At 38.8% G+C, this 18157-nt stretch overlaps 1 protein-coding gene across 5 annotated transcripts in view; it reads right to left on the reverse strand.

Annotated features, from left to right (window-relative positions):
- Positions 1–3032: 3032 nt before the first annotated feature.
- The window catches only part of RABGAP1 (RAB GTPase activating protein 1), a 74388-nt gene continuing 59263 nt past the window's right edge, over positions 3033–18157 (reverse strand). For 2 of the 5 annotated variants that reach the window (XM_010570732.1, XM_010570730.1), the window contains 9 exons: positions 16616–16657; positions 16143–16271; positions 11738–11830; positions 10595–10741; positions 7743–7847; positions 7177–7260; positions 6320–6391; positions 5571–5768; positions 3033–4765 (listed from right to left, as the gene is read on the reverse strand). In XM_010570732.1, the coding sequence (XP_010569034.1) occupies positions 4643–4765; positions 5571–5768; positions 6320–6391; positions 7177–7260; positions 7743–7847; positions 10595–10741; positions 11738–11830; positions 16143–16271; positions 16616–16657 (993 nt within the window). In that variant the 3' untranslated portion in view covers positions 3033–4642. The remainder of the gene's footprint in view (positions 4766–5570; positions 5769–6319; positions 6392–7176; positions 7261–7742; positions 7848–10594; positions 10742–11737; positions 11831–16142; positions 16272–16615; positions 16658–18157) is intronic. The other 3 variants (XM_010570731.1, XM_010570734.1, XM_010570733.1) reach the window with 2 other exon arrangements.

Here is an 18157-nt window from a genome sequence, read left to right on the forward strand (position 1 = left end):
TCAGGATCAGGGGTGGCTCGGCAGCTCTGGGCAGGCTGCTTGGGTGCCTGCACTCAGCTCCTCCCTCCCGCCCAGGCAGATCCAGCCTTTCCTCTCGCCACCGCCCTGCTCCATGGTCCCTTTCCTTCGGCGCGGTGCCCACCACCGTAGCACAGTGCCTCACCTACCACGAAGCTTCCAGCAAACAAAATGGCGCCGTGGAGAGGCCGCCATGGGAGACATCCAATGCCCGCCCCAGGAGCCACCATCTCTCAAGGGCTGCTCCTGCTGCCAATCAGCATGCCAGCCTATCAGAGCTCACCCTGGGACCCACAGGCTCTGCCCCCGCTCCTCAGGACAGAGGAGGGAGCCATGAGCACCACTGAGGCAGTGGCTGCCGTGGCATGGCTTCCCTGGGGCAGGGAGGTGCACCCGACAGGGTTTTCCTCTTTGCAGCCATACAAGGAGAAGCCTGAAGAATTCGGGGTGCTCCACGCTGCCCCTCCGCAACTAAATCTATCTTGGGCAATCATCTGCATGTTAAACTTCAAAGTCAGCTCAGTTCCACTCATCTTGCGTGAGAAAACACTTCAATGTTCCACCCACATCAGGCAACAAATATGGTTTCTTAACAGGGGCAATCATGCTATTCTCACAGTCCTTGCTTTTGGACGATTCCTTTAACTGGACTGCAGCTGTGTGGCCAGATTATCCAAAGAAAAACCTTCAGTACAGGATTATACTTTGTCCTATTTCATTAGCATGCAGAAAATGCAGCAAAATCAAATCCTCATTCCTCAAAGTCATTATGGACATGCAGCAGTAAATTCTAGCAAAATTCTGAAGGTTTTTTGTATGCAGTGTCCTTGATTGCCTTTGGTAATACAGAAGGACTAACACTGCACAATAAAAAAAAAGGGGGGGGGGGCGGGGAGAGGAAAATCTAAAATAGAAAGCAATCCTCACTGTGCACACAGATGCCACATTTTTGGTTTGGTTTTATTTATTTATTTATTTTTATTTCAGAAGTACTTTCAGTTTAGTTAGTTGGCTTGCACTAGCTTCCTTGCTCAATCAGGGCACCGGGCATGTGGCTGGGGTAAGCTGCTTGCCCCATGGCACCAGCCCCTCTCCCACCGAAGGCTGAAAAACCTCGCCGGATTAAACTCTTACATTAGGCACCTCTGTGAAGTGTCTAAAGTTAGGCTGGATGAACACAAGCCAAGCTGTTGGAACAGATGGAGTGAAATCCTCCTCTTGATAACAGGAACTTTATATCACTGCCATGGATAAGAAGGGCAGCTAAAAAAAGTCAGGGAGGTAGTTACATAAATTTCAAGAAGGCTTACCAGCAATGCTTAAAGGTAAAACTTTCTCATAGATGTTGAATATCCACTTCCAGCTGCAGACCCTGAGCAGCCAAGAAGTTCTGCAACAAAAATGAGATCGTAACACTAGAGCTACCACAGTACGAGACCATAGGAACTTAATGATGCAGCAGAAACATGCAAAGCATTAGGCAGTCGGAGCCTGGAGCACAAGAGACTTAAAACCCAGCATCAGCAGAGTGGCACTTACCTTGAGTTCAGTGCACAAAACCAGCTGAGAGGCATACGTGAACAGAAAGGTGATTGACTAACAGCAAATAACTAACCATCTTACTAATGCCAAAAAAATGCTACCAAATACACTCATTCTTTTTTGCTTACAGGTCTGTAAAATACTTGTGCTTATAGCAGCTCTGACTCAGGGTTTGGTTTTTTTTTTACCTTGCTTTTTCATAGTCTTGAGCATCTGCAATTTCATCTTCCTCATCTTAAAAATGACCTGCTTCCTTGTGTTTCACATGTAATTGCGCTTCAAAAGATGTGTGTCTCAGCACAGGATCCATTTTTCTTAATTAGCTGTGGATATTTTAGATGGAGTCAGATGTGAAATACATTGGAAATACTTATTTTTGAGCATCAAAATTCTTCAGGTAGATATCTAAAATAATCCATAATGACTGGAAATTGGCTATAAAAATGTTTCGTATAAAATGCTGTGAAGCAATTCGTTTCTCATTATGTATGTTCCATGTCCACGCTAAAATGGGGAGTATATGCTGCATGCAATGTTGAGGTAATGTTTACTTAGACAATGGAAGAGATCTGAAAAATAAAGCAACTTTTCCCCTCCCTTCAAGTACCTCATTTTTGGAGGAAAGGGGAAAGTACACCATTACACTATTTCCCAGTCCCTTTGGGGAAGACAAGTGGATGAAGTGCTTTGGACTTGGGTTGTTTCTTCCTCTCCCCTATTTACGTTCAAACTTTCTCCAAAAGTTGTAATTATTGAGAAATGGCAGAGCTGAAGTTACCAAGGGATGCACCTCTGTGAAAGACAAAGCAGCAAAGACTACGTACAACCTTATAGTGCCATTCTCTTAAAGCAGAAGTATGGTTAGAAAAGTGACAGCGTGATAACAGCCTCCTAGAGCAGGGCTGCTTTCGGAGTCACCTTTAGTCATTTTGGTGACAAAAATACATTTTTACTCCTTATTATCTCTGCAGAACACACACAGCTAGGGGAGCCTGCGCTGCACTGTGACCCAATTAGTGCAGTCATCCAGTCGCACAGCTAAACTCTACATTCAGCTATGACAAGAAAACCCTAGTGAAGATGACGTGAACGGCACCTGACCCCACAGAATTTGTTACTGATGATGATAAGCAGAGCTAGCCTACATTTATTTTGCAGATCCAAGCAGAATTTGGAGGGCCACGGAAAAAAAAAGTTATAAATTGGAGATGTTTGAGAGATACTGAGTCCCCAGCTTCAAGCTGCACAAGGTCACTTTTGCAGTTTCTTTTTTTCAAAGCAAACCCTAGATTTTATTATATAAAGCGGTGTTGGCAACACTTAGAATATGCAGTCTTTTTTAGCAAAGCCCTTGGAAGCGTGACTATAGGAGAACCTTGCAGATGCTACTGCTTCTACTTTAAGAAGAGAATTAGTTTTATATTGCAAAATATTTAATTAATTTCCTGTTAAAATGAAATGAAACAACAAAATAGTTATACAATTTTACTAGTTTATATTTCAATTCATAAAGTATACACACTGCAACTATGCTACCACAATGTCCACGCATCTAATATTGATGGAGTTACAGGTTGGTTTTTTTTTTTGGTATTAAACAATAGAGATAATGTATGCAGTTAAGGAAAAAAGCTTGGACATAGCATGTTCTATTCCGTAGTTACAGAGTACATTAGCTAGCATTAGTACAGTAAACAAGAAAAAGGTAGAAATACAAAATAAACCAAATATCTTTATATACAAACCAGTGCCTCTTATTGTTACCAGCTTATACTCACACTGCACACAAAATTTATCCACTGATGCAATAGATACTTCAGCATAACACAAACCATTATAAATTAAAAAAATTACAAGGTGCAAAACTCCATTCTACAGCTTTCTGGTGAGAACTCAAGACAATCCAATGAATAAGAAATCCAAGCACGTTTAGCACCTATTAGTGCAACTGCATCGAGCATGAAAAATGACCTACACAACCTCTGAACATGTTACCAGGGAAGCGAGTTGGATAGCTATAAGATGCTTGCAGCTACACTCACGCAGTGATTTTTGCCTCATATATACCTCAGTTTATTGTTTCTTTGTCCCATTCATACCCATGTGCAAAACTAAATCCTGGAAGCTTTCTCAGAGCTTCACAGAAGGCCTGCTACAGCCGGGTAAAAACAAACAAACAAAAACAAAACAAAAAACCTGACAAAAAACAAACAAAAAGACTCAATTAAATGTCAGACTATCCACATACTTAGTACTTATTAGCAGTCCTGGTGTTGGGGATTTTAACGCTGTTGATATGTGGATCAAACAATATGACACAGAAATGAAACGGAAATTTGCCAAGAATTCTGATTATTCTTGTCTAGCACTTAGACAAGTCTCCCAGCCTCAGGTTGTGAATTTGTTTGGCAGCCCATGCCAAAAAAGCCCAGAGTTGCATAGAATTGATTAGTAACAGAAAGAAATGCCAAACACAGAGAGATGGATGCTGCGTTTACTAAAACAAAGTGGGGTTGCTCGACAGGAATGCTGAAATCATCCCCATTCATAAAGCAAAACATGTCACCTCCTACTCTCCATATCCTACCTCTGGGGACTGCTTTCTGGCACTGATGTAGTTCTTGCTAAAGTTGTCTTTTTTTGTTGTTTGTTTTTTCCTTTTTTTTTTAAATTTTTTTTTTTTTACTTTGTTAGTGACACTTTTCGTTTCAAATAAAATATTAAAAAAGGTTATAACTGTAAAAAAACCTATCATATGTAAACTTAACAGTTAGGGTTTGGTAAGTTCTCGTACCTAGTCTGTGAAAAGCCTCCAGCCAGACCGCAGAATGGAGTGTTTCTCTGAAGAGCTTCAATCTAGCTACATCACCTGTTAAATATCAGTAGTATGAAGTTCCCATGTCTAGCAATAAAACCTTTCTTGTGTTTCCATCCTCTTTATCACTGACCTATTGAAATCCTGACATGCTGTGTTTCTATTTTATTTACACTCTGGTCCTCTCATGTCACAGAATGAAACATCTGGCCAAGGAAGGCAACAAAAGGTGTTGTGTTAAGAAGGTGTGTTTGACAGAACTGCTTTTCAACAAGTCTCTTTTCCTTGGACTCCAGTCACTGTTTTTATAGAGCTTATTGTTCTGTTGAACCATGTTTTCTTTGCAGCTTGTACTTCGTTCAATGCCAGACCCAAATGGTGCTCCAAATCCTGCAAACAGAAGAGTAATTTCATTAACTTGTTATGTATTCGCAGTACAAGGTTATATGAGTTAAACTTAGAAGCCTCCAGGACATCTACAATCTCTTGGCCACTTTAGAAGTTAAACAAGTCTTACATAAATTAAAAGTAGCACAACAAGCTGATGAAGGAAAAAAAAATAAAAAAGCTTTGAAAAGCAAAACAAGACTTGTGTCATTGCCCCCAGTGGAACATTCAGCTTTCTTCAGTACATCCAAACCCTTTAATTCTTTCCTATCTGAGAAGGAGCTATTCCCACAGAAAGCAGACTTTCTACTAACTAATTTTTACCTTTCTGTAACAAGAAGCACTGGCACACCAGTTTTAGGCTAAAAGAACAATGTTGTCATATTTTACACAAATACCTCAAATACCTGGAGTGCTTTCCAATCATGTTTTCAGAAACATGTCTAACATTTGTCACATGTTACTTCTTCATTTAACATTGATTGTGAGAGAAAGAAATGCATGATTCAGTTCTTTGTCAGAGCTTGGATTTCTTCCAAGAAGTTGCAGAAGATCAGTCAGTAAGTACTGCACTGCAGCCAGGCAGCTGTCTGGAAGTTGTAGTAGCTGGTAAATACAGTTCATGCAATTCCAATTATTTTGTCTGCATACACTAATTTTCAGACCCAATGTTTGGTTAAATAACCCATGCAGGAAATAGCAGGTTACAGTTTCAACCAACAGGATCTGTTTCAATCCCTCTACAACACACTTTTCTAGGAATGCAGACATACCATAGAGACTACAAAATGAACCTCCAAAGCATTACCTGTATTTTACATTCCGCCTCCACAAGCTGCAACTTGGTCTGGGCCAGCTCAAGCTCCATTTCCCTCAGCTGGTTTTTCAGCGTTTCCTTCTCCTCATCTGTGTCCTCATCTGAACCATCCTTGGCAGAACTAGCAACCTTCACACGGCCTTCTTTATTGAAGAACTCCCGGCAATGCTCACAGTCATCCACTTTTTGCTAAAGTAAATACCTGATTGTGAATGCTTGCATTGAAGTGCTGGTGATATGATCAAAGCCTTTTCCTGCCTCTGCTCTGGAAGAGCAGCACAACACGAGAGGGACCACTAATGACTTGCAAACTCAGGAACTTTTGGGGAAGCACAGCCAAGCAGGAACTCCTGCCACCCCCAGATTTATGGGCTCTGGAAATGCTGCTGTATTTTTGGTAACACTGTATTGCTACAATAATGGGCTCTGTACTGCCTGCATGTTACTTTATGGTAAGAGACAGTCAGAGAAATCTCCTCCAGAAAAAAAAAGACCCCTCAACAAAATTAACAGTTATTATTGCCCAGCATCAACATTAGTATGTAACCAATATAGCATGGGAGAGAGCTGATGGTTACTCATCTCTTCTCCAAGCTCTCCCTCTTAAAATCTTCTTTCCAAAACTGTAGGTCACTAAGGAACTCTCAGCCACCATTTTAGTAATGAAATAAGTATGTGCTTTCTGTTATGATTTTGCTAAGAGATTTAAATGTAGACTGTGGATCTATCTGGTCTCTTACCCGTATTTTCTCAATTTCAGCTTTATTTGCTGTTTGTTGCTTTTCCAGTCGCTCACTCAGCTGGGAACAAATCTGACAAGCAAAATTATGTTACCAGACCATTTATAAATGTAAATTTCCTCCCAAATGAATGCTAAAGCACAAATAAATGCTACAGGAATATTAACATGGATAGTCTGAGGGCTCTTAGAAAGCCAGGAAAATTGGGATGCTGCATTAAGTTGTCTCGTTGTACATATTCTCATTCTCTACAGATTATTCTATGCCCACAGGAAAAGGTGCAGTTTCAACGTAAGTAATTAGCAGTCTGGCCTTGCTAAAGAAGCCAGAAAAGGTTAGGAATAGCATGGCTCTCTTTGTTGCATGATGCAGACTTAAGAATGTTTTGAAGGTTATGGGCCCACTAAAAAGATACATGAATTTGCTCCCTTGATACCTTATGATCAGGAGCTTGAATTCCAAAGCAAAATCTTTGAAAGGAAAAAGGCATCTTATTTATTTCTGAACTGCAGTTACCATTCGATTGAAGAAGGGAAGCTGGGAGAGAATGGTTTTTTTGGAATGAGGTGAACCTTTGATATACAAGAGCCCACCTGAACAACGTTAGGCTGTAACTGTGGCTGTGGTGACTGATGACCTACAAATACCTACATCAGGGGCAAACAGAACTGACCACCAAGCATCAGGATCTCAGCAAAAGAAAATGCAAAACGAACCACAAGCTTCCCATTTAAAATAGCTAAAATGTCTCCTCAAATGCATGACATAGATTACACTTATTTCTAATAATCTCCTAAAATACCTGAGAAAGTCTTGCAATTTGATAGCAAACCACATCATCATTAAGTTGTACTTACCTGTTTGTAGTCACCAATAATAGAGCTGTTCTTTTTGATCTCTGACTCTGCCTTATCTAGTTCCCTACGACACATTTCCTTCAGCTGCAGAAAAAAGAAAGTAAAGGGTTTATATATTTGTACAGTCTGAAAAATAACCAGGCGGTATTTCCTCCTTCTCCTTAACCTCACTGTTATACTCTACACCAGGGAACAATGGTCTAGCTCAGCTCCATGCAGACAAGGAAAAGCCGGACTTTGGTGGCCATCATTGTTAGAAAAATTGACTAGCTAAGAGAAGAAGAAAGTATTTAAGAAACATGCTGACAGCTGAAGTCCTATACTACCTCTCTGTGCAGCAATCTCTGGCACAGTCTGTGCCTTCGTGACTTCAACTTAAAAATTCACTACCCTGTGAAGCACCTGGCAGGAAAGCAAAGAATTCTGCTTTGCTGACGTCCTTTACACTACAGAAGAAGGACAAACATTACTTAGGACATTAAGCCCTTCCCACACTTGTCACTTTTTTTTTTTTCCCCAATTTCTGTACTGCATAGAAATGTGAAAGTGACAGAAATGCCCCTAACCTGAGCTGATTCTTCTTCTAGGCGCCTCTTTTCTTCTTCTGCATCAATCAACTTCTGTTTGGTCATTAGCAGTTCTTTATTCAGAGCATCTGCCTTTTCCTCCGCCTGAAACACAAAGAGCGGAGTACAGCACTGAAGAGAAGCTTTCTTGCTGTGCCGATGCTGCTGAGCAGCCATGGGCACCGGATCCAGTAGGACACAGCCAAGATTGCAGTCTTTTAATTCTCCTTAATAAGGGTCTGTTCCTTGTTATTAACAACAACAAAACTTTATTCTGAAAATTATTTTTCTAAAAATTACCATCTGCAATGTCAAATCAGAAACAAATCACAATTAACAAAGTATACCACTACACTCCGTCACTCCAAAACTCCTCCTTGAATTCAGTGATTAGTTTTAGCAAAACTGGAGTAGGGATTGCTCCAAAGAAATCCAATAACAGAAATAAGTTTTGTTTTCTCATCCAGACTGGAAGTTGACCAATACATTTGGAGGACAACAAAAGGCACAGAACAGCTCACAATGTGCAAGATCAATAAAAGACTATAACCAGCTTAGACCTAAGTTCAATTTGCAAACATTCAACCTTGCAGTGAAAAAAGAATTAATGAAAAATGCCTCTAGGCCATTTAAAAAAAACCCAGAACTCTGTGACACCATCTTTATTACATGACCCAGAAAATACTGCATGAAAAAAACTTAGCTGCCAAAGCAAACATGAGTCAGACCCCTCTCTCCTTTCCTCCTTAAAGAGAAGAGATGTCCCACCAGAAACCATACGTTCCTTTTTTACTGCAGTTTTTTAAGAATAAAGATGTATTGTTGAAAAATCTTGGGTGCTTTATAAACCACTAAAAACTCTCTCTGGAAAGTTAAGACACCTTTTCCTGTTTTATACACAGCAATGCAGTACTTCCCAATAGGTGGATGAATTCTACATAAAAATAGATCAATAATTCAACTGATATATAAATCTTCAGAAAGTAGCTGTACCAATTCCCTTCAAAGGAAGAAAATCAAAAAGTGAATTTTAGTCCCTTGAAGTCCTGCTGATCCTTTAAAACAGATAGCAAAGGCAAAAAGAACACCTTTTCATTATACATGGTTTTTAAGCTGTTTTAAAGTTAAAGAAAACTAGGATGTGGGAGTCCAACAACAGCAGAAAAATGAATCCTATTTTCTGGCCTAGTGCAAAGGATATTAAGGAAATTCTTGTATTTCCAAATGCTTTGCTTTGATCTTTTAGGTTGCAAGATTTCATACATGCCATGAAGGTATTAGAAAAGGTGTGTTACACAATGTCCTTTGGTACTTTTCTTTCAGGACATCTGGCTAGTAGAATGAAACTTATCATTTCAGGATCCAATTAGAAGAATTAATCAGGGTCCTAAAGTAGGATCAAACCTACCTATCTCCTCCTGGGGGATAACCCAAATGCTGCCAACATCATTTACCATCTTTGAAGGCATGACTATTATATATCGAAGGAGGTATATCAAAAGATTTTGCTTAATTTTGTTCCTCTCCCAGCTCTCCATTTAAACGAGTCAATGTAAAAGCATAACTGTGTCTCACACAGGCTCAAGCAGCCACAAACAACAGTTAATAGCTGATACAAAAAGCTTCTTCAGTACATTTTTTGCTGGAGTCCAACCCCTGAGTGCAACCACTGGGCAGTCTGCATAGCCTTCTATGAGCTATCTTTAATGAGGTGAAAAAGCATAGGTAACAGGAAGTGAACATACCAATGCATCGTGAAAACTCTGCTTCTAGAACATACTTCTATGATTCACAGATTTTAACACTAAAGAGCAGTAGATGTAGTAAACTTGAAAGTCATAAACCAAACCTCATTAAGAGCAACATTCACCCATTAGTATCAACATCTACTATGAATATTTTTCCAACAGCAAGGTTCCAAGAGACCGTGGGAAACCTTAAATTCTCTGAAGCAGATAAGCTGAAACATTTTAAAGCCTGTCAACTCCTGCACTGTATGATTTTCAAAAGTCATTTTCCTTTGAGATTTGAGAAATGCATTTATCTTGGTACAGAACAAGAATGGCAAAACATGAGCGCTTGAACTCTTCCCCTCATCTCCCCAAGCAGATAGACTAAATGTGTTCTAGCTGACCACGTGCACTACAAATGCCAGTATCTTTCTGTCTCTGCACGTCCTGTAAAAAAAAGCATATCCTAATAATATCTTCCAAACATGAGTATGTAAAGAAGGGAATGGGACAGCAAGCTTAAAAAAAAATAATCTTATAACACAAAGAGAACCGGAAGTTTCCTCCTGAGAACTCTACTAATATGGGAAACAACCCAGGATGATGAGTTCACATGGGCACATTTCAACAAGCCAAATGGAAAACACAATAACATTTTCATAGTTGCCTAATCTACCTGACATCTGATTCCACTGAGAGCCAGACAGACTCAGACTTTCAGGTTTATTAGGCACTTTGCAGAAGCCTGTCTGCTGTGAAATCTTATTCATAAGAATACTAGTTGAAGGAAAACAAAATATGGCATCCATGTTATTATCTCTGTGACAATTCAAAGACTTGACTTAGCTCCTGGTAGACCTTCTTTTAAAATACATAGAGAAGAAAGCAACTACTCAAGTACAGGCTCAGAACCTTTCCTCTCCCTCAAATTACTCTGAATGCTTTTCAGAGTAACTAGTATTTCAGTCACCTGTCCTGTTTCCCGTGGACCTCTGACACAGGCCTATATATCATCAGCGTGCAATAAGGACATGGAGGGAACAATCCTATCTCACTCAGATGAAAAATACTCTATGTATCTCCTCTCTGATGAGAGGAGTAATGAGGAATTAGCCCTAGTACATTGTCTCCACTGGACAGCATAAAGACATGTCTTACATTGTCTAAATCTTTTCGCAGAGCAATCTTGCTGGTCACCAGTTCATGTGCAAGATCATCATTTTCTTGCTCAAGCCTCATGTTTGCTTCTTGTAGGCGCCGGTTCTCACGCTGTGGGAAACAAAACAAAAGAAATCAAGAAAAAGGTCTTCCCAGGTGTTTGTCTATAAAACACAGTGCTTACTGTGCCTAAGCACAAATGCCTACCTTAAGTATGCAAAGACAACCCTACCTGCATGAAATTCAATGAGGACAAAACTAGCTAGCCATATTGTAAATATAAAATAAAAGTAAATAAAATATTAGCCTTAAGAAGAAACCATGTATAAATAACTCTGCTCAGCTATTACTTGTTGAGCTACAGAAATGTTTTTGAACACTGCAATAGTAGGGGTGTCATTCTGCCATCAATACATTGCCAGGAGGTTCCTACAAGTACTGATTTTCTTGGCGCAAAATAGAATTTGAATGCTGGAAACAGGTGAGAGAGGAGGATCATGGGAAAACCACTCTATTTTCTCCCTCCTGTTACAACTCCCAGCACACAGATAGAATTAAAGAAAGTTTACATAAAACTCTTCAGCTTAAAATATATAAATTTGTGTGTGTTATTGTGTTATATATACACATACATAATTTTACATATAAAATTTATTTGTCTGTTATACTTACATGATAAATAAAATATTTATAAAAATATATACTTACCATACCATACATCATTTGAAATTAGGGAGAGGAGTGAAGGCAGGATTATAATCAATGGAAGGCAGAGTTATAATCAATTGGGCATTTTCTTTCTGTTCATGGCTTTTGGTGCAATCAGCATGTTACACAAGTGCTAGAAACAGGCTCTAGTGAAACAGCTGTATAAGCCCAAATATAAATTCATACTATTCCTTTTTTCATCATGAAGCTGGGCTCACAACAACCCCATCCTGATTAACATTGCCAATATCTAGAGATTCACTTCATGTTCATGTAGCTGATTCCCCTGTTGTACCCAGACTGGTCACAAAGCAAAAATGGCTCAAAGAAAAACGAGTCGAAGTAGGAACTTCCTGCAGGTACTGTATGTTAAATCAGACTGGAGTAGGGAAGCATTACCTCATATCTTTCTATAGGATCCTCCTGTTGAGCTTGCTGCTCTCTCATGGTATGATATTCCTTTTCATATTTCTTCAGCTTCTTTTGGCTAATCTAAATTAAAGCAGCCCATTAGTTCCTGCCCAGAACATCAATAAAAGAACACAATTCACAAAGGGTTATGGTACAAGCTTTAGGCAACTCCTGCCTTCTACAAAACACAGCTAATATCTTCACTCAGTTTTGAGTATCAAACCCTCAGAAATGGTCAAAAATTCTATTCCACATAATGACAGAAGTGTCCCTTCCTCTTATCCTTTTGTGGAACATAGAAAAGTTTTTGAAAGGCATCCACAGGAGCATCCTATCTGAGTTTTCCTTGGTGCTGCGCAGCTATTTGATGCTCCAAATACTACAGTGGCTTAGCATAACAGATTGCCTCGAAACCCACAAGATGCGTTTAATTTTTGAACTAGCATGACACTGAGGTTTCTTCAGCTGCTTTTTCAGCTGTAACATTTATCATCATGCAGAAGTATTTGGTTTACTTTACATGAGACTGCAAATGCTGAAAGGGCAAGTGCAGGCTCAGCTGACATTTCTGCTAGTGTCACTCAAGCTCAGTAGAAAACAGCCCAGTCCCAGAGTTGCCTAGGTGTCTCAACAAGCAGCAACAACCCAGAAGCACGTATGCTCTGTCCCCTGCTGCTCTGGGATTTGGAAGGCTGGAATTCTGTCCACGGCTTTGACAGACACACAACACTAGGGAAGTGACCCTCTCAGGATCCCAGATTCCCCGTCTGTGAGAAGGGAGAGAAAGGTGGTGTTGAATTCAATATTTTGTGCACAGTGTTCAAGTCCTACAGGGACAGAGAACACAAGAGAACCTGTAACAGATCCTGACCAGCATCTTTCCTGGCGTCACGTGTCAACTGTGCCACATGCTACAATGGTTTAGCAACACAGACCATGCCAAGACCACTGCAAGTGTTTCACCTGCGAGTTAGTATGCATCTAAATTTAATCTCTAGTATTAAAAGTTGCTGCTGAACCTTTATTATTATTTCAGTAAACCAAATAAATTAAAAAGTTATGGCTATGTTTTCCTCTTTAAAAAAAAGCCTTGTCTGAGAAACATGTTAAACAAATATTACATGCCTAAATGACAAGCAGAATGGAAAACATGTTTAGTTTCTCTTATCTTTGGTTTTATCATTAACAATCTTACTTGAAATGAACTGTAGAAAACTGGTAGCTAGGCTCCCTCTAGTGAGAGCTGCACAGAAGCATTTCACCGTACTTCAGCTGACATTTTTTTGGAGATGCCAGCCCATTTATCTGGAGTCAGTCCAGCCATATCGCAACTGCAGAAGTTATTCTTAAGAAGCACTCCAGACAAACACCCAGAGTATTAACCCTTTACTGACAATGAAGCCAGCATCTTGAGCTGATTATTCCACTGCTCTGCCCCAGCTCAAACACTGCCGAAAGTATTGGGTTTCATGCATCAAATCACAAACTATGTGAAGGTTTGATCTTGAGAAGTGAGGCATCCAGCCCCATGAGACAAAAGGAAGGAAGGCACACCATTGTATTTTCATCTTCTACTTTTCCAAGTGCATTAAACCAGTTTTGCCTTTAGATACCAACAATGAGGTGATCCTGAGAAGATTTGCTGTTGTCACTGATTCTGGACATTGGAGCCCTCGAGGGAACCATGCCCTGGGGAAGTCAGCAAGGCCTTCGGGTTTGCATGGTGATAAAAAGAAGAAATGAACACTGAAGTCCCACCACAGTTTTTCAGGGGCACGGGAGGCAGCAGCAACTCTGTTATCATTTGACAGCAACATTGAGGAGTGACTTTAAGAATCAAGTGTTGTCTCAAGATGATCATTTACTGACCTCCTTTCCAGCAGAATGCTGTTGTAATCACAACGCCTTAGCCAGGCTACTTCTTCCTTCCTATAAATGACTTATTTTGACATCAGGCCCTTTTCTGCTCAAAAACACTTCCAGATACAGAGCCGGAGATTTCTACTGACAGCAAAGGACTTCTATTTTAGGTCAAAGAAAGCAATTATGTGCAGCACTCCCATCAGGGGCACCACACATGGATGTGACACAGAAGCGTTCAGCATCTGTGCAGAGCCCAGTCATGCAGTCTGTACTTTCTCCATAAACTCCCATTTAATCCCACCAAAACCACACAGCACTCAAGGAAGCAGTGGACAACCTTGCCGCGTACCGCTCAGAGAAGACTGTTTGCTTTAACTACTTCACACAGCACTGGGAATGCAGCAAATTTTGACAGAGTGGGAAGAAGAACAAGTTGTTATTCAGAAACATGAAAGGCAAATGCACTCATTACATATGATCTTAACCAGATGCAAGTGCAATGTCTAATCTGTGGCTGATGTTAAACGATTGGAGAGCTAAAATAGCTTGCTTTATTCTTTATTATTCTGTAATTTCTACACTAGTTTCATACAAGATACGCTTGAACTCTATGCGGAACACTGTTATGCGTACTGCTACTACACCAGGAGTACAAGATGCTTTGAATGTTAACATACTAGGGAAGTTGTGTGCTTATGCACTGATGCTACAAAGAATTCCTCTAGTGAATTTTAAGGAAGAAGGATACTTTGAGCCATACCAGTGTATTTGACTAAAAATTAATCTATGTGAAACTGTAACAAAAGAATCACAGCTTCCTTAAAATACACTGAATTATCAAAATTCCACTTTAGAACTCAATCATCTATAAAGAAGAATCAATAATTTCCTATATCTTAACTTTTTTCAGAAATTTAACTTTAAGAGCTTATTCCAAAGTGCTCATATAAAGCTTTAGTTACAGTATTTACTGATTAAAAAAGCAATTGACTTTCAGCTGTAAGGTAATGCAGTATTTGCTATATATATCTAAAGTCTTAATGTCAAAGGCTAGAACTTTCATTTCATACAGTCTTATTTAAGAAATAGGGCTTAGTGGGCAATTGAAATCTAAAAAAACCCACCATCAATCAAAAAAACCCAACATTCCACTGTTTACCTCAGTAGTTCAAACATACAGGAGAGCTCACAGAGCTCTCTGAATAAATTCTATGAAGAAAACAGGAATTACTGAGATTAATTAATTTACGGGAAAATATTTCTCCAGTACACACTGAACTCTAGTTGCTATGTTTCTATTCTATTCAGAAGAAGGCTCCTATAAGGACCAGAGATGACATTTTACTGTGATACATGGTTTCTGTTATGCAAGTCAGAAGTCTAATTATCATCAGTATTTCCTAAACATTGACTGTATGAACAGTTAATCAATGATTTGTGGGAGAAGTCAAATGGCTGTGATGACCACATTAAAAGACAGTCTAGATGAGCTTGCTAGCCTCAAAAGTAGGTCCTTACAAAAGATTCATGTTCAGAAACATCTGCACACCAAACACTGTACAGTATGTCAGAGCCCTACTTCCAACCAGAGCATCTTAGCACTTGTTTCCAGTACCCAAATGAAAAGCCAAGGAAGCCAAAACTGCAAACCTCCCACATGGGCTGCTCACGAAAAACCATGCTTTTTTGCATTATTAAAAAACTAACTGTGGCAGATCTAGACAACATACAACCCAGCCAGCACTTTGTTGAATTTCATATAAAGTAGACCCTCTTTAGATTACAAAGATCATAACAGATTAACCTGTTATTGTCAGCTACCTAGAGTACAAGTGAAATAGTCTTGCATGGGAAATTAACTTAAAATGCTTTAAAAAAAAAAAAAAGGGGGGGGGGGCATACATCCCCCACCATAAAACAATGACAAATCAAAATCAAAACCTCACACAGGGAATACATAAACCTCCCTAGCTTGACTTCTAAGAAATTTTAAATGCCAAATTATATTCCTTCATGTCCCTAGAAGATCTGTAAATCTATCAATGCATTTTAAATGAGCTCCCTACTGCAGTACATAAACATCACGTGCACCCACAGTTAAAAACAGCCATTTTCTGTCTGAAAATTTACATTCTGTTTCTGCATTATTTACTCTATTTTAAATTAAACCTCCACACTACATCTCAATGAAAGATACTACCCTGTTTGCAGCTACTATTGGAGAAAGATTTCATCAAAGAACTGCAGAGATGTCTGCAATTACTTTATATTAGTGCCATTAGTCATTTAAGGGGTTTTTTGAAGTAGTCTGATTTTCGTTAACACTGAATATTGCTTTCTGATAGCCACTCTGGTTTTGAGTTCTCCAGGTGGGCTCATATCACTTGAGAATCTTGGGGCTTTACTGTGTTTCACTGTGAAGTATCTGCAATGTATTTGCATTCGGACAAGCGAGTTGCACAGTTACATGTGGAGACAGAAACTGTACCCGTTAAAGATATGCTTGCAGTTGCTATCACCACATCTTTACCTTCATATTACATGCTAATTCCATCAGCTTTTTTGCATTTTCTTCTGAACGGTATCTCTTGGGCAGCTGTACACGGAAGAATTTTAAAGCCCCTTCAAAGTCAGTCAGTAACAAATCATCCTTCGTCGTCTAGAGACAAGGAAAGAAAACCCAGTAACTACAAAGCAGATTTTGTACAATTACTGAATTCCCAGAGACAATAAAGCAAACAACAGTTTTGTAAAGCTCCAAGAACATAACTACTTTTTAACCTTCTGCAAATAGTGTTTGTTTCTATTTCTGCAACCTTCCATTTCCCTGCCACCCCACCCCAAAAAGCACTGTGCTGTACAGGGCATGCCAGACAACAGAACATGTAATACAGGAAGTTGTTAACTTTTCAAAAATAAGCATAATATTTTTCTAACAGGCATCTTAATTTTTTGTATGGTGCATGATGATGCATAAAACACAATGTAACATTGAAAACTCACTTTTAATAATCCCAGTGCAACGTTAAAGATAACACTTATTCCCTAGAGAGAAAAATAATGACAAAATAAATTAATTTTGCAGTAGATACAAGCCTGGATATTAATTTATTTGGTGCGTTTTGTTGTTTGTCTAGTTTCTGTGAAAAGGAGAACCAGAATACAACCGTAACCAGGTGCTATATTAAATCAAAGGCCCAGAGAATGACTTTGCAAACAACTAGGAAAGTATCTTTACTGGATATCCATTACAGATAGCAAAAACAATGTTTCAACACAGGTTTTACTATCTCCTTAGTAGTTTGAAACTCTGAAATGATGAAGGCACTGTTGTGTACTTCATTTTATTTTTTAATAACTAGTTGGTCAGCTCAAGATAATTTAAATTCATACAGCAACTTCTGAAAACACTGGATTCAAATGCAGCAAAATATACATCAATATATTAAGTTCTGGTATTAAAAATTGGGATAATTCATGTAATGAAAAAGAAAGTGACTCACTTTAGGACAGAGTCCCATGGCATCTATTTTGCCATTACTGGTTAGAAGTGTTTCATTTCTTTTGTCGAATTAAATACAAGCAGTTCCTATAGTCAGTAGTAGCATACACCTTCTTAAGGGATACCTTTGATAATCAAAACACATCGCTCATCTTATTTCAAGATTCTGTCTTTGTTTTTCACACTAAATTATTCTTTCACTTTTACTTTAAAAGGACAGAAAGACCTTAAAACTTTACTATGAACACATTTACTATTTATGAATTGAAAATGTGTTTCTAAACAAATAGAACTGATTTTCTCTATGCCATCTGTTGCTTTCTATTACATTGGCACATGGACAAAGCAAGCTGCAGATAGATACAGAGAAAGGGTAAAACCCAGGAGATTTATGAATGCTGAAGCCCTTCAGTAAAGGAAACGCAGACAAACTGCCACTTCACAGTAACAACTGCAGATCCAATGAAGAATGGATACATAATGCTTATCAGCAAGTAAAAAAGTAATCATTAAATAACTCAAGGATGCTTCAGTACAAAATGTGATTTGTTCACTTATGTTAATAACCTCTGACTCAAAGTACAGTACTTACCAGCATACTACCAAATATAATGTTCTAAACATGATAAAATACTAAATGTCAGTGTAAAGAATTTTGCTCTCTAAATACGTGCTGTGAAACATAAAGAGACTTCAAGTTTCCAGGAGAAAGAGCTCCAAGCTTGTTAGATTACCAGCATGAGAGTTAACTGGGCAATTTTATACCAAATGGCCTCTATGCAATAATATTCTAGAAAAAAAATAAGTTATCATTGCATATAATACAATTTAACAACAGAGGAATCCACATATTTGTAAATTAACTCTCATCCCATAAGCACTGTACAGAATCTCACATAGGTTCAGCAGTGTTACAAGAAATAAGAGATTATAATCTTTTATACAGATAATTGACTCCTCATTTATATCTTCAAAATACTGAGAACTCTTTTTCATTGCAGAAACATAACACTTCTACATAAAAATAATTATCACATGCCTAG

The sequence above is a fragment of the Haliaeetus leucocephalus genome, unplaced genomic scaffold (genome assembly GCF_000737465.1).
Source record: "Haliaeetus leucocephalus isolate CR32 unplaced genomic scaffold, Haliaeetus_leucocephalus-4.0 Scaffold306, whole genome shotgun sequence".
NCBI lineage: Eukaryota > Metazoa > Chordata > Aves > Accipitriformes > Accipitridae > Haliaeetus > Haliaeetus leucocephalus.